The sequence below is a fragment of the Ostrinia nubilalis genome, chromosome 3, assembly GCF_963855985.1.
Source record: "Ostrinia nubilalis chromosome 3, ilOstNubi1.1, whole genome shotgun sequence".
NCBI lineage: Eukaryota > Metazoa > Arthropoda > Insecta > Lepidoptera > Crambidae > Ostrinia > Ostrinia nubilalis.
Window position 1 is genome coordinate 13,196,842 of NC_087090.1, and position 14,964 is coordinate 13,211,805.

The 14,964-nt window shown below is 37.6% G+C and overlaps 1 protein-coding gene across 1 annotated transcript; it reads left to right on the forward strand.

Moving 5' to 3' along the window:
• Positions 1–587: 587 nt before the first annotated feature.
• On the forward strand, positions 588–3,148 carry LOC135088349 (uncharacterized). Its single transcript, XM_063983197.1, has 4 exons — positions 588–870; positions 1,644–1,808; positions 2,229–2,358; positions 2,974–3,148. Exons 1-4 carry the CDS (start codon positions 784–786, stop codon positions 3,102–3,104), a joined length of 513 nt encoding a protein of 170 aa, XP_063839267.1. The 5' UTR covers positions 588–783; the 3' UTR covers positions 3,105–3,148.
• The last annotated feature ends 11,816 nt before the right edge of the window (positions 3,149–14,964 follow it).

Sequence of the window (14,964 nt, forward strand, 5' to 3'; positions counted from 1 at the left end):
ACTAAGTAATAGAGACTGCAGGAATATTATTGACATTGCAAATCGGTTAAATTAATTTTGAATTGTTAAGATGGAGTTCAGTTTTTTATTAAAAAATCACTATGCAAGTGTGAGGGCTTGTTCCCACGGAGACATCCCGTTTTTTGCAGGATAGCATTGTCACGTACCGGTACTTTAGACAAATATCATGAACTTTTGAAAGAAAGAAAGATACATTTATTACAATGGACATCACATCAAATGCAGGCAATTACATAAACATGACAGTGGCACATAATAAAGGAAGAAAAAATAAAAACAAGAGTAAACTGAGCAGTGTCCTGTGTCACCCATTCACAAGTAAGATGCCCACAGCCTCAGCCCACAGCCAAGAGCAAGAGACCCCACTCAGCATAAGCTTTACTATGAATCGTTCCTGTAAGTTGGAAATTAACCGAAATTGAGTTACAGATAACTTTCAGATATCAATTTTTAAAATGGCTGTTTATCCAACATTACTTTTACATACAAGCTAAATCACGTTATATTATTTCCACAACATTGTAAATCACGTAATAAGTATGTTTGACTGTCTAGTCTAGATTATTAAGAATGCGCTTGAATAAATCTTGTGATGCCAAGTCAATGCACCCTTGACATTGTACCTATCGGGGTTACTGGAATTATCTTTGTAAATAACTGTGTCTGTCCCTGCCAGTATTATTTATGATTGTTTAATCATTTGCTAAGTGGACAATAAGTGTTGTTAGTGCGCGTTAGTGTGTTTTGTGAATCACTTATAAAATGCACGTAAAAGTGCCTGAGGTCAAAAGGTGCTGTTGCTGTTTACCACTCCGCTATGGGATTGTGGTATTTGGACTTATTAATGTTGTAAGTTTTATACAATTATTCATTATCTTCAATATTATAATATTTAACCAACTCAGTAGCATATAGACAGCTAATGTAAAATCACTGTGTGATTGCTCCTAGTTTGATGAGTAGGTATTGCAGTTAATTTAATAAAATTGATTGCCACAAATACAAGTACGATTCTATGCTTTGGAGGGCTCACATACTCATAAACCTGACATGATTGTGCCCTTAACTCTCTTACCTCTGGTGTGATAAAAGAAAATGGAGCTCGAAAGAGAAGCCTACCTCTACCTACCACGACAAACTCGACTCGAATATCGTTCGCCAGCCTTCCAATTCGATAATGTGACGATTGGTTTCGTGCTACCATTTCTCACATAAGTAAGTGAACTTTACATCACGTTCACAGGGGCACTGTTTAAGTTTTCTTTGATACTAAATCTTTCGATGGCGATTCGAAGTCGAAAGTTTTTTGTGCTTGAGGTACTGTAATGTTTTCTACGGTCTATGTCTCTAAGTCCAAAATTATGTCTGACATTTCTTTTAACACCCGTTACGTTCAACGTCTGTTAAACTTGAATCGAACTGTCTAAAGTGAGAATCAAACCCACGATCTTTCGCTTTCCGGGTGACTGCTCTTCCATCTGAGTTCCTACTTAGACACTGGATGAATCCGTCGAAATTTTCAATGTGGCCAGCGTTTGTTTCATCACTATTGGGTGTACTTATTACAAGTTACTTAGTTTGTTAGTTGATTGTTAGAATTAGGTACCTACTTTATGTTCCAGCTGCTCTCCCTGCTAGCCGTAGCGTGCCTCGTGGTGGCGACAGAAGTGAAGCGCTCCACGTTGACTGATGGCTCCTCGCTGGAAGTCATTACGGCGACCGTGCTGTACAGCATACTGGGAATGGGCGTCATACTCAACATTCTACTGCTGGTTGGCGGGTGTCAGGTACAATTCAATATTTTTTTATATAAAATAAGCGTCATTATCAGTCATTTTTTACAGTGGAGATACTTTGTGTAGGCAGGCAGGATGTTTCTACTTATCTAGTTGCAAAGTTCGGGTTATTTACAATTTCGACACAAGAGATGGACACACGTGTGTTCAGTTGGCAAAACTCAAAATTAATATCACTAATATATTTCGTCATCTGGACACGGCACGAATTTAACGCATACCTACTTAATTGACAGACACATAAAAGTGATTTAATTAATGTTGAGTTTCACCAACTGGACACACGTGTGTCCAGTCTCTAGTGTAGAGTTGGTAATTAACCCCAAAGTTCGAAGAATTCTGTCACCATAACGAACTGCTGTTCATCACATAATCACATCAATACTTACCAATGATTCTTTGATATTTCAGAAAGATATATCAATGTTGCGTCTCTACAACCATTACGCGGTGCTGACTATCGTGGCCGCGCTTGTGCCTTTGATTGTCTTGCTGTCCCGAAAACAGTATGCGGACGTTTGTGCTGGACTGACGGCTGTAGGTGAGTTAATTTTATCATTTAGGTACATTTATTTTAGATAAAGATTACTTATGTTTGCATAGTTTTAGAAATGTTATAAGTTGGTCAGAGAAGGGCGTCCTTAACGCTGCAATAGAGCTCATAACAAACTACATTTGATAACAACAATACTTGTTTAAGTAATTATATAAAATCCTGAATATGTTGGTGTTAGGTATAGCTGGTTTCACCACAATAAGTAGTCTAGCTCGGCGGGGTTCGAACCTGCGTTATTTTCTATCTCGATTCGGTTATTCCGACACCAACACCGACACCGTTGGTCAATAACTGTCGCGAGTTCCAATTTCGAGTATTGTGTATCCTTTTTACCTCGACTTTTTGTTCGGTCGTTTCAGCCAAAAGACGTCCACTGCTGAACAAAGGCCTCCTCCAAGCATTTCTTTAACGACCGGTCCGGCTGCCCGCATCCAGGCACTACCTGCGACCTTCACCAAGTTGTCGGTCCACCTAGTGGGTGGCACACTCGAGAACTTTTCTGCCCCAACGGCCATCAGCTCTACGAACTATGTGCCGTGCCCATTTTTACTTACTCTTATTTTACAGTTTTACTTACTTTTATTCTTTAACCCCTTACAGTTACGCAGATGTACGTCAGCATTCTAGTAAGGAGTGAAGTCGTGAAGCTTGAGAGGAAACTTCTGGACCCCCAGCAAGTGTCTGCCAACTCCGAAGTAATTGATACACCAGATACAGATACGTTATTGTGATATTTCTATGAATTATTTTAATAAATAATTTATCTTAGTACCTATACGTGTTTATTTTCAAAAGATTTATTACCTTTATCTACCTACTGCGATCCCGAAATTTTCCATCGAACTTAAATCTGTATTATTATAAAGAAGTAAAAATTTAGCGATTAAGAATTCTTAGAAGCCTTTACTGGAACTGCTGATCCGATAGATAATGAAATGAAATTATCCATAAAAGGGTAGATTTACTTTTAAGGAATATAAAGTACCTATCCAAGCGAAGTTCTCTGTAGTCCTTTTGTGACAACCAGCTGATGAAAACACGAGTAAAAGCTTAGTAATAAATAAAAATTCCAATAGTATTTCTTGGAATCGTTTGCAAGCATCCTGCATGATGTATGACTGTCGAGCATTCAGATATTAATGTCTTGTTATTTAGCTTTCAAAACTACGCATTGAAGGCGGCTCCTTTGAGGCTCACGATCACGCTCCCGTAATAACGACAAATTATTAAAAATAAGAAGTGTTTCCACATTTCCACTTTAGGGAACACAGGTGGATGCCCTCAGGGTATCCAGTCGTGACTTACTCTGACCGTGCATTGTCAGGATACGTTGGAATATGAAGAAATTCGAGCAACAACATTGCACAAAGGAGCGGCAACTATAATTGGGACCGCACAATTGGCAATTACTTAATATACACAACTTGCCAACTAATTGCGGCTGGAGGAATGTCTACGCAAATTGGTATCAAGGAGAATATGCGAATTATATTGCAAGTGGGACAAATAGTTGAATCTACCTAGGCACCTACTTTTGAATAAGCTTATTAGTATTTTTAAACTTGCCTAAAATTGCCGATGTTTATGTCGCAGGCAAATTGTATGATTATGCATTTTACAAACGGCGTCGTCAGTTCACAAACGCTCGCTGCTCTATGAAATGCCGAAGGCAAAATGTAAATTGCCTGGGCACTTTATAATATGCCAAAACATTTGATAGCCAATTCAATTGCTGTTTACAAAATGCCGCGGCAAATTGAAGTATTTAGTTCTTTTTCTAACCACACGAGGCGCTGCTAATCAAAACAAGAAAAATGGCGTCGAGTCGTGGTGTTGTGATACAGAAAACAGTGCAAATTCTACGTATTCAAAGGACTTTTCACAAAAAAAGACATTTATTATACTTAGTGAATTACAAATATTTTAGGATTCACAAATAGGAGCAGTGAAAAAGCTATGGAAAAATGAAATAGTTTTTGAGGTTATCCGGCACGTAAAAAACGCTAAGGTGACAATGGAATCTGGTGCTCGGACTGGTGGAGGACTGCTGCAGAATATTATTGGTTTAAAAACATATTGTGTTGTCTTCTAGACTTCTTCTAGGTATAATTAAAATGTAAGACTTAATTTAAGGACTGACTATCGAAACTTATTTTATGTCATAGTTTTATGTACCTACCTATAGGTACGTCAATAGTTTAAATTAGTTTAGTGTTGTTTTTATTACGAAAATATTTTAATTACTTTAGGAGTAGCTAGTAGAGATGGGTTATACTAGGTAAATTTGATACTAGGTGCACCTATTCCAAGTATTTATTAATACTTGATCCAAATACCTATTCCACCTAGTACGTAGTAATTTACCATACTTGACGCGACTAGTGCGGACTGATCCACGTATTATATTATGACTTTAAAATACAATTTTCTTTGAAAAGATACAACCGTAGTATTAATAATGCAATTTGAAATTGAATAATAATGTTTTTGCTGGCTGTTGATTTATTGATATCCTCCCTTCATACTTCAACAGGCTATTCCTATCTCACACCTGCCTGCGCTCAAATTTGTTTGTCAGACAGAGACGGAGTGAATCTCTACGTTCGCACATAAGCTTAGCGAGAAATACGCGGTGCGCGTAATACACGACTACGGATTATGCAATAATAACCTCTATTACTTTGATGGTAGGGTCGGAAATCGTGTAATTTAAAAAATACTAGGTGGACGACTACGGATTATGCAATAATAACCTCTATTACTTTAATGGTAGGGTCGGAAATCGTGTAATTTAAAAAATACTAGGTGGATCAAGTATTTTAAAAATTGGAATAGGTGCCACTTAGTACTGTAAAATACCTAGTGTGTGGATCTGTTCTAGTAAATACGTCTCATCTCTAGTAGCTAGTATTTTAGGTTTGTCTTACCTGAATAGATACCTACCTGATTTCTGAAATTAAGTCTGATTAGTCCAACATGTGTTTTTTGATGGTCACCCTATTGCAACAATCATAGTCGAAATTTTATCAATTGAACGAGTCGCCAATTTGCCTTCGGCTTTTCATAGAACAGCGAGCGTTTGTAAACTGACGACGCCGTTTGTAAAATGCGGAATCATACAATTTGCCTGCGACATTTATATCTAGAAGATCTAGTCCCAAGCTTTTTTTATTGTTATCTAATTCTGAGATTTATAACTAATTATATTTTATTTATGAAGCTTATTCTATGCTTACGCTGAGTACCTACGTATCGGTTTGTATTTTATTACTATGAATAAACAAAACTTAATTAATGATTTTCAGATACTACTTCATGTACTACTTGCACCCAACTTGTAATTTAGTGCGTTATTATTGTAATTGGCTATGTTTCAAAAGGTAAATACTTAAATTAATATAAATTCGTGATCGGCGTTCATTGAGGAGCTATTCCGACGTCCGACATCTATCAAACATATTGGGCTCTATCCATCTTTCTTACACTTACCAAGATGCTGCTATGAGCGAAAGCAACAGATATAGTCGAAAATACAAAAATTGGGTTGCAGAGTTGTCCCCTGTGCCATCTGGTAGACGGATGGGAGAGGTCGGAAAACCGCAAGCGGTGGGCGGGAAAGCCGACCTGTCAGGGCTACCTACTTTTATTTCTGCGGGGTCGGTCAGCAGCGAACGTGTTTTTACACAACTGCCACTATACAAAACCAAGCTGTTAGTCGATTTAGTTATACTCGTATGTAGGTAGGTACCCTTCTCTTTTTGCCAATTGAAGATTTGGATATTAAGCATTTTCTTTCAGTCGTTATTGCAGGTTTGCGGTGACTACCTAAATTGATTATAACCAAACTCCGGTAATTACGGCTGGAGATTAAAAAAAAACCTAAATTGATTGATCACAGAATTGATCTAACTGACTAGGTACGTTTGTACTTTGTACGATTTAAGTAGGTATACAAGTTTTTTTACATTTTACTATTTACTTGTCCCGGTTGGGATTCGAACCCATAACAGAAGTTTTAGAGGTTTAATAAACGAATTATGTGACTACCAATAGATTTATCTTTATTCATCATCAATCCAAGCCCTGCATAGTCAGATTTATTTGAATATATATTTTTGTACCATTATTAATCGAAGAATGGGCAGTTGTGCCATTACAATTATCTATCCTATGTTACATTATTATGATGCAAATAAATATCTATCTATCTATCTATCTACAAGTAGGTACAGCAGATATGTAATTAGTTACGCGTAGTTAATGGTTAGTAGAAAAGTAATTAAAATTTAAAGCACTCAGTTTTTTTCAGGCAATTTTCAGTAACCCACCCAGGCACTGAAAAGCTCTACATAGGTAATTAACAGTTAAAAATCCGGTGTTTCGCACTTTATTAATTAACATAATTGCTTAATAACCACAATCGGGCACAATGGAGTCGACGGCGTCCATTTTGAAAAACTACGGCATTAAAACGCCACTAAGAATTCTTGTAGAGCAAAATGCACTTATTAGCTGTAGAGGGCGCGAGTTCTGCTAATGGCTGCCATTCAGGGCTGAATGGAAACGTGAAATTGCCAACAATTATACACTCCGCAATGATAACAGGTGGATGCTTCTTCGACAAACTACGGTGGAAACTTGTCTGTAAGGCATTTTAATATTTTCCATTTTTCACGTAAGCCCCACCCCATGGAAGGTAGAGCATAAGTATCCCATTGTTATGTACTTAGGTTTATAACAAGCTATACCTACCTAATATTGTAATGGTAAAGTCTAAATTCTACATCATCATATTAATAACTCATTTGTTTTACAAACGGGAGATTTATGAAATAGATTGTCTGAAAGTTTTATAGTGACTTCAGGCTTTCTTGGATTCAAGATTCAAGATTTTTCTGCAGTTTTAATACACAATAACTTTAATTTTCTATAAGAACAATGAAAATAAATGGAAGGAATATACACTGAAGAGAACATTCGACGACAAATATTGAGTATTTTAAAGAACTACCTGTTACTAATTACTTTCTTCCCTTGGAGCATCGAAGCAGTAAGAAAGTCTTAATTAATTTTAACTAAAATGATAAAATATGTGGAGAAAGTTTAATTTAGACAACAGCTTATATTACAACACAGAATAAACAAATTCCAAAACTATTACGTTATTTTTCTTGACCATTTTTCCAACGATTCCAAAATCTAGTTACAATCTCAATATATTGTGAGCGAGGCGCGCGGGCGCGGGCGGGTGACGTCACAACATGGCCGCAGGTAGGAGCGGAGATAGGATCCGGTCATCCTGCCCATTTCCGGTCTTCACGCGGCCGTGACGCTTCCGGGCACGCGTCGGCGACGTTGCCGCCTCGGACCTCGAACGCTGGAATAGACAATAGAAATAAAATGTTAGGTTGAAGTTGAGATAAACTAAGTTTTCTTCCTATCAGTGTAAGATGTGTAATATATATTAACAACTGTCTGTATTCACCTATTGGGAAGACACTGGCTCCTGAAATACAGTTTACACTAGTTTAGGAGCCAGGGTTTCAATATAAAATGTTACATTGTATTACATCAATAAAAAATATTCTATTCTATTCTATTCTAGTGTACAATTCTATTTAGCTTTAATCCTGAAACTGTCTTATTTCAGGATGTAAGCGGTGATAAAGAGTTCATTGTTTAGGAAAGCAACTTCTTCAACATCACCTCATAGAACGTTTTTCTCAACATTTTATAATTTTAGCATGTTTTTACATTACATTACTTAATTATTGTGTATTAATTACACAAGTAGGTTACATAAATAGTATATTATGGATCGGAATCCATAAGACGGTCACAATTTAAACCAGGAGATATGTCAAGAAGTTAAAAAAAAGCTTGGCGCTCAATACTCGCAACTTTAAGCTTTTTGTGCATTAATGGCTTTTAGAGTCTAGATGGAATATTTTTAACTCATTAGAAACACAAAAATTTCGAACCGATGCCGCTTCGTGTTCGAACCGACATCGGCGTCGTGTCGTCACCCGTCGTCCGCAAGATGAGTTTTGTGAAATGAATTCGTTCGCGACAATTGAATCGCTCCGTGGTGCGAGTTATCTTACACGTCGACTGCAGCGAAAAGTATGGCGAAACTTTGTTGTTGCGAGGCTAGATTGTTATGTAAAATTTTGCCTATATGGCGATAAGTAATTTTCCATAAATGTGAACAAATCACAAGGGCAGGTCAACTCTGACAAGGATGGATGGAGATGAACATTTTATAAAATGTCATTTATTTTTCTTGCAATATTTAATTAGAACTTCCAAAGGGAGACAGGAACAGGGACAGGAATGCTGTTTTGAGAGTGTTCTCATCTTTCAATTCTAGAAAAATCTAATTCTTTTTAGGGTTCTGTGGTCCTGACAAGGAACCCTTATTTAATTTTGGAATAAGTTTGTACTTATGTAACTTATAAAGCAGATTGATACTTGAGTTGACAAATGAACATCAAGACCGTGATGTCTTGCAAACTCTACATTTGTGGATTCAAATCTTCTCTAGGCTTAGTAGCGAAAAACATGCGCTGATATGAGGATAATAATTGTAATAAATTCCCTAGACTGTGACGTTATAGACAGAGACAGGTGCCCCCGCACCTGACACCGCGGCCATATGTCGGGCTTCGCGGACGCACGCGAACTACGTAAATATTAACATTCATATTCTTTATTAATGGGGCTATGTTTTATTTCATTCTTAAGGTAGACCTAGTTAAGCTGACATAATTTTTAAAGGCTACATCTTAAGTCTAAAGGGACACTTCTATGTATTGTAGTAGAGTTTTTCAGCTTTCAATATGATGATGGCTGAACGTAGGCTGTATTTCAGCATGCCCCTTGCTCATATTATGTTGTCTTCCAAGAAAGTACTTTTAGGTACGTGATTGCAACTTTGGGGAAGGCGATTGTAAACAATTCTTTTGTAATTGCTTAGGTATAGAGGTTCAATGCAAAAAAGTCTCATAGAAAGGTTGTTTCAAGCAATTAGAGTCATACCATACCCGCCCCATTAATTCGAATCGTGTGGGTGAGGGCCGCGACATGTGTGAAGTGCCTTAAGAGCTGTTACTGGCAGCTACAAGGATGTTGGTGCTATTAACGATAATTAAGAACTTTTGCGGTAACTGATATCAAAAAGAGCGTATACTTTTTATGTGATATGGCTCAATTATAGGCATGGCTTTAGGCGCTTCCGAGGTGCCAATTTTGCAGCTGTAGTAGGCACTTACACTAGTTGTAGTAAGAGTATACAAAACACATGCTTTACGAGTAATTACCATGTTAAAATTTTGAAGTGTCTACTTATTTACCTGATTATAGCATTATATTCTACTGACACGGGAATTAATTATGTTTTCGTATTATTACACTGTTTTTAATTTGACGTGTCAGTTAGACTATTTTTGCCTACCGATTATCTTCAAAAGTGAAACATGTAAAAAGCGTTAACAATTTTAAACAAGGGTGTGTCCGTCCTAGTTTTTATTAATTTCTTATACAGTTAATTTATTATGGTCTCAAAATAAATAGCCAGTGTGGTGAGGACAGGCGTGTCGAAATATAAAATATTTTTGTTTTTGCGTCATTCGACGACGTGATACGACTAAAAAAAAGGTGACGCTGCGATCTCGCCGGGTGAGACAAAAGACATGACAGCGAATCGAATTCGGTATCTTCAAGAACATATGGACTTTATTAGCTAACGAGAGACTATATATTTTGGAGTTAGAGCCAACATCTTAGCTTAACTTAACAACAAAATAATTAACTCAATTTGTAAAATACTGTCTTACCGTGTTAGTGAAGAAATTCGAAGATGTGAAACACAAAATTCCATAGAGATAGGCTCTATCACGAACTATTCATGAATTAAAAAGCCTCCTTGAATCAATTTCAGTCAATTAATAACTTGTCCAAATAATAAGAGATGTAAGTACGAGTAGTTGAGATGAGTGGGTGTGGTAACGACCCAGTTATGGTGACCTACATATTTATGCGAAAATAAAAGGTCGTCCCTCCAAGCCGAGCGGGTGCGGTATACCTTAATGGACACCAGTCTCATCCTTCATTAATCGACTGATTGGAATCAACATATGTTAGATAATACGCCGCCAGCCCCGGCTTCCGTCCCGACTCCCGAACATCCTTTGGTGGCAGTGTTTCCCAAACTTAAACTTAACTTTGGTAAATTTCGCGGGGTAAGGAGACAGATTTTTATAAATCGAGCTTTCCATGGAAACCCTATAGGTTTGTCCTTAGTAAACCGCATCAGAAATGAAGATGAAAATAACTAACGAAGATCAACAATGAGTCCAGTTAAATGGTAGGTACTTTTGGCTCTCGCACACAGGGCATGTAGTGCCACAGGTATTGCTAAGAACCGATAGCTGATAGGCATAAACAACAGCATTTAGATCAAAGCTCTCGGTGGACAGGCTCTCTTTGTTAAATAACTTAAAAATACCATTACTAAACTTTCATGATACACTCATTTATGAATTCACCAGCTTTCACTGGTTGACCCTAAAGTCACTTATTTATTATCCTAGATTTTGCCAAAATTTACATTAATTGCACAGTATCCTTTTACTTTACTCTATGAATACCACTATGTATAATACCATATGTAGCAAAATTTTGAAGCGCGCTTTAGTGAGTGATACGAAAGGTCTTTACCGCCCCCACCAAGGGAATACAAGTCGATCGTTTGAGCACCACCTTTCCACGGCGTCCGTAATGCGACGTGTCTAATACCATCCTTTGAGACTTAATGAGAACGATGTGGTTTCCGATAAATCTTTATTTTAACCATAATTACGCATGGTTGGAAGGGAAAATTGTTTTACTGGAATTATTGATTCCGAAGGGTTTTTAAGTATGATTTGAAGTAAGTTTTTTCTCTAAACATATGGGCAATAGCACGTTAAAGCGATGTTATTATTTTGTTAAAAATAGGCTACACTCAAAATTGAATATTGGTAGCGCATGGGAATTATTGGGAATATTACGGTTTCAAATGATTATTTAATTAGCTTTTATAAGTCTTCTTAGCATGCATATTAGTAGTTATTGCCTTATTTGATCCAAAATAAATTGGCTCGAACGGAAAGCTGCAAGGTATCTGCCAAAAAAATAAGTAATGCAAATAACTTTGCCAAAATCGCACTGCGGACAAAGACGTCACGTTACATTACGGAGTGCAACGCTTTCACATTCCCCGCATACTTGGGGACGTTTAAGCTGTCGATTTGGTAAAATAATATTCGGTCGTGTGTCGTTGGGACATTAGTGTCGGTAATGACGAGTAATGGAGAGTAATCGACGCTAAGCGGTGCGCCCGCGCCGCGAGGGTCGCGCGCCGCTACCTTACCCTCCAAATTGCTGGGAACAATAACACTATGGATTTTTTCCGACTACCGATACTACTAATTGTTTTTAAGATAGGATTCGTATAAGTCAAACTTTTGAATTTTCACTGGCGGCGATTTTACTATGGGTTCATCAGTCATAGAATTTAGTGAGTAAGACACGTTTATCGTGTCATAGAACTTAATATTACCTATTTAGAATTATAGTAATTAGTTTATGAAAGTGATAATAACTATTATAAAATGTAAGTATCTACGAACTGAGTAGGTACCTACCACAGAATTTTCCTTGGCGAGCTTTCGTGATAGAGATAAAGCTTACTCGTATATTATGAATTTTAATGAGCTCTACATTAATATCAATATAAAGTAGGATCAAAAACATCCTCACGACTTTCCTTGTTATTTTTGAACTGTAAAATGGTCGTAGGCGTTTCGAAGCTCACATATTCGCTCTTGTAAAGATCTCGTTTAACCTGGGGCAGTTGCTAAAACAGCTGTATTAAAAGAACAACATGCCTTATCATTAGGAGAATTACTTTTTGGACCAAACAAATGAAACTCGATTTATCGCCTTCATACAGCCACAACTCGACCAATGGTAGTGGTAAAGGACGTCGCGTGCGTTCGTCACTTAGGACCGCCGTAAGGTTAACCTTAAGGTGACTTAAGTGGAAAATGCGCCTGCACATCGTGATCGCAAGGAACACGCGTCGTTGGCGCTGGCGGGCCTTTTAATTTGTGTCGCTACGGGCCAGGGGGCACCGCTATCGTGTGCCGTATTAATGGGATACCACCCTACCTACCACATTCTGTATTCCGGTAGCGAGTTGAGTTGGTAAAACAAATAGGAAATTAATATGTAGGGATAATAAATGTAGAGTCTGTTATAATAGTCATTAGAAAATGATTTAGCTCTGTAGTTACTACAAGATTCATATTGTAGCAGTTTCTAATGCTAATGATTCTTTAAATTTAAATTTCTGTATGGTGCTAAAATTTTGTTATCTATCACATCCTTTCGATCACCACCATTTTGAGAGAATAATTTAAATTATTTATGTTGTTAAAAATGCGACGGTGATAATAGAACGATAGAAAACCATACTGGTCACTAATTGACAGATTCTTCTCTTTCTAGGAACTATAAAAATAGCGTGCTGACTCATAAGATTTAGCTTGTAATTTCTGGTAAACCTAGACTCCTTATTAGGATCTGCTATTCCTGCGATCCTAACTCCGCGGGCGAGTCAAAGGTATGTAATGAGTCAATGTATTGCCTCGTCACGACTCGTAACAAGCGCCTCACAGTCTGACGGGGCGAGCAGACCTATTATTATGAAGGCATGGCTATGGGCACATATGCAGCTTGCTTCTACGATCTTCGATGTAGACGGCTTAATAATGACGCTTTTACGACGTAATTAATTTGTAATAAGCACTAAAAGTCACTGGCACGAGCTATAGAGCTTAATCTAAGTATCTACTAAAATTAACGCCCGTGTTAGCGACGTCAATAATAGTCAAGATTAATGTTGGCAGCATCATGTCAAATAGTGCAAACTAGCTAATTAATCTGTTTCGTAATTAAGAAAATGAACATGAAATTTTCGCCAAAAAGGCAATACCGTAGCGAAAACCATCAGGCTCTCTCGCTTACTCACTCGGTAGGCCTCTTTCTTGCATTATCTGATCTCTCACTTCCACAAAATAGCTTCTCTTTCACACTTTTCTGGAAAATCTGGAATGTTCAGGAAAAAATAGAGAAGAAACGAGACAGAAATATCGGACCTCTCGCTTCGAACATTCTAGAGCGTGAGATAGCAATATGTTTTGTCCTTGTCTTGCACGGATGGTCCGTTGCGCGAGGCAATACCGTAAAGAGAGCCGTTTTAGGTTTTTTGTCAATAACTTCGCCAATTTTGGGAATTTTGTGATGAAACTTTTTGTATAATGTAGATAAATTAATTACGCATCTGTAGAAAATAAGAAACCATTGTAAAACTACCTGCCAGTTGGAGAAAATTAGCAAAAACTGTGGATTTCCCGAAGACAGGGATAGCAATAGCATGTGAAAGCGGGATGGAGATAGCCGCTCCCCATAAATACGGAATGAACCGCTCCAGCTGGCATGTTCAGTTCAGAGAACAAGTGCTCCAAGCAACAAGTGATCTGAAGAAGCAAGAACTGAGAAAAGGAAGCGAATAATAAACGCGAGAAGTCTCAGCAAGTGAAATAGTGGTTTTATTCCTGCAAGTAGCACCTACTACGCCTGACATAGTAAGGGCAAGCTCTCAACGGCAGTCATCATCGTCCGGTCAGCGCTCTCGAACACACACAAACGCATACAGTCCACTGCAGTCCACCACAGCCCGTATACACAAACATTACTATGAGGTCTCACAGTGTTGGACGCACGAACCAATCTCAGAGCTCTATTTAACGCTGTGCGTTCGATTTGCTGCTTCACTTAAGCAAGCATCGTTTGTGAATACGGGCGTAGGTAAGTGTACCTAATATCAAACTTCAAAAAACATAACCCTCTTTTTGACGCAAAACTTTGCACCTAATCGTCTACATAGTCCAGTCATTTAAGCTTAAATTAGGTAAGAATCTCGGAATTCGAGATACCCAGCTGTAAGTCTGTATATACTTGTATATTGACACCCTAAAAGTTGTCTCAAAACCTACATATGGTAGGGTGTAAGCAACTATTAAATTTTAAGGTCAAAGGTCACAAAAATCGGTTTTTTGCGCTTTTTTTGGAAATATCTCATTTCCTATGGGTTTTTTTGCTATTTGTATTTATTATCAATATTGTAGAATACTAAATTCTCTACAAATTTTGTTCAAAAAAAATGTTTATACGGTGAACCGTTTTCGAGATAGAGGGCGGCCGCTAGTACTTATAATAAATATGTAGAGGTCAATTCTATACATGAAATATATTTTCAAAATAACTATCAGGGGGTGATTAGTGATCGATACTGATGCCAAAAATGCAATCAGTAAAAATTTTGTCTATCTGTCTGTCCGTCTGTATGTTCCTTATAGAAACAAAAACTACTCGACGGATTTTAACGAAACTTGGTACAATTATTCTTCATACACCTGGGCAGGTTCAAGTATACTTAGGAATTCCCACGGGAACAGGAATTAGCGGGAAAATCCTTTTGTATGA